The sequence below is a fragment of the Cebus imitator genome, unplaced genomic scaffold (genome assembly GCF_001604975.1).
Source record: "Cebus imitator isolate Cc_AM_T3 unplaced genomic scaffold, Cebus_imitator-1.0 Scaffold87, whole genome shotgun sequence".
NCBI classification, from domain to species: Eukaryota; Metazoa; Chordata; class Mammalia; order Primates; family Cebidae; genus Cebus; species Cebus imitator.
The window spans coordinates 5,544,640-5,545,955 of NW_016107402.1; the positions used below are offsets into that span (position 1 = coordinate 5,544,640).

General features: G+C 42.6%; 1 protein-coding gene across 4 annotated transcripts in view; it reads left to right on the forward strand.

Moving 5' to 3' along the window:
- The window catches only part of FAM76A (family with sequence similarity 76 member A), a 40,185-nt gene that overhangs the window by 35,556 nt on the left and 3,313 nt on the right, over positions 1-1,316 (forward strand). For all 4 annotated transcript variants that reach the window (XM_017534719.2, XM_017534720.2, XM_017534721.2 and 1 more), the window contains one exon: positions 1,035-1,136. In XM_017534719.2, coding sequence (XP_017390208.1) covers positions 1,035-1,136 — 102 coding nt within the window. The remainder of the gene's footprint in view (positions 1-1,034; positions 1,137-1,316) is intronic.

Here is a 1,316-nt window from a genome sequence, read left to right on the forward strand (position 1 = left end):
TTTAAGACATGGGGTTCCACCATGTTGCCCAGGCTGGTCTCAAACTCCTGAGCTCAAGTATTCTTCCCTTTTGGCTTCCCAAAGTGCTGGGATTACAGGCATGAACCACTGCGCCTGACCCATAGTTAGGGTATTTTTTTTTTTTAAGAGACAGGGTCTCCCTATGTTGCCCAGGCTGGAGTGCAGTGGCTACTCACAGGCGCGATCTCACTACTGATCAGCACAGGAGTTTTGACCTCCGTTTCTGACCTGGGCCAGTTGACCCCTCCTTAGGCAACCTGCTGGTCCCCTGCTCCTGGGAGGTCACCATATTAATGCCGAATTTAAGTGCGGACACCCGATCGGCATATCGCACTACAGCTCAGAACTCCTGGGCTCAAGCAATCGTCTAGCCTCAGCCTCCCAAGTAGCTGGGACTACAGGCACACACCACTGTGCCTGGCCAGAGTTAGGGTTTTTAAAAGAGCAAAAAACAAATAGATTGTTTACCAAAACTTTCAGGATCAAGGTCAGCACTCCTCAACTTGGAATACAGGCTCTTTTGCCTCAAAGCTTAGCTCAGACATCACCTCTCTGATTTAGAATTTCCTTGAATAGCAGTCAACAAAAGGAGGTCTGGGGTTTGAAATCTAGCTCTGCCCCTTGCTAACAGTATATATGATCTTGGCCACATTACTTTACCCTTTCTAAAGATCAGTTTTTTCCTCTATAAAATGGGACTACTACCCCCACAATGTTATCATAAAGATTGACTAAAGTAATATGGTCAGTTTTTCTGTAGCATAGTAAAAGTTCAGTAATTGGTAGCAGCTATTAACTCTCAAGTATTCAGAAATGTTAGTTCAGGATTTTGTTTAATTTTCAGGAAAGCTTTAGAAAAAGAGGGTGTGGAACGCCCAGGCTTTGATTTAGATACGGATCTGCCAGAGAGCCCTGGATTTCATTAATTTGGGTGACCATTTAGCTCTCTGAAACCAAAATTTTTTTAAATTGCACAGAAATTTCTTCTGGTCACTCTGCCTTGTTTCCCTCAGATTACAGAGTTGAAGGCTGATTTTCAGTACCAGGAATCACAGATGAGAGCCAAAATGAACCAGATGGAGAAAACCCACAAAGAAGTCACAGAACAGTTGCAGGTGACTCTGCTTATTTTATGTGCTAAAATTGTGTACCTACCTGGTATACCTAGCTGATTGTATTTTAAGTGATCACCTCTTAGATTTCATTTTTTTTTCTTCTTCCCAAATCTCACTTTGAAACCTCTTAGATTTCTTTTTTCCTCACAGCATTGACAAATCATGTTATTACCCTTTTAG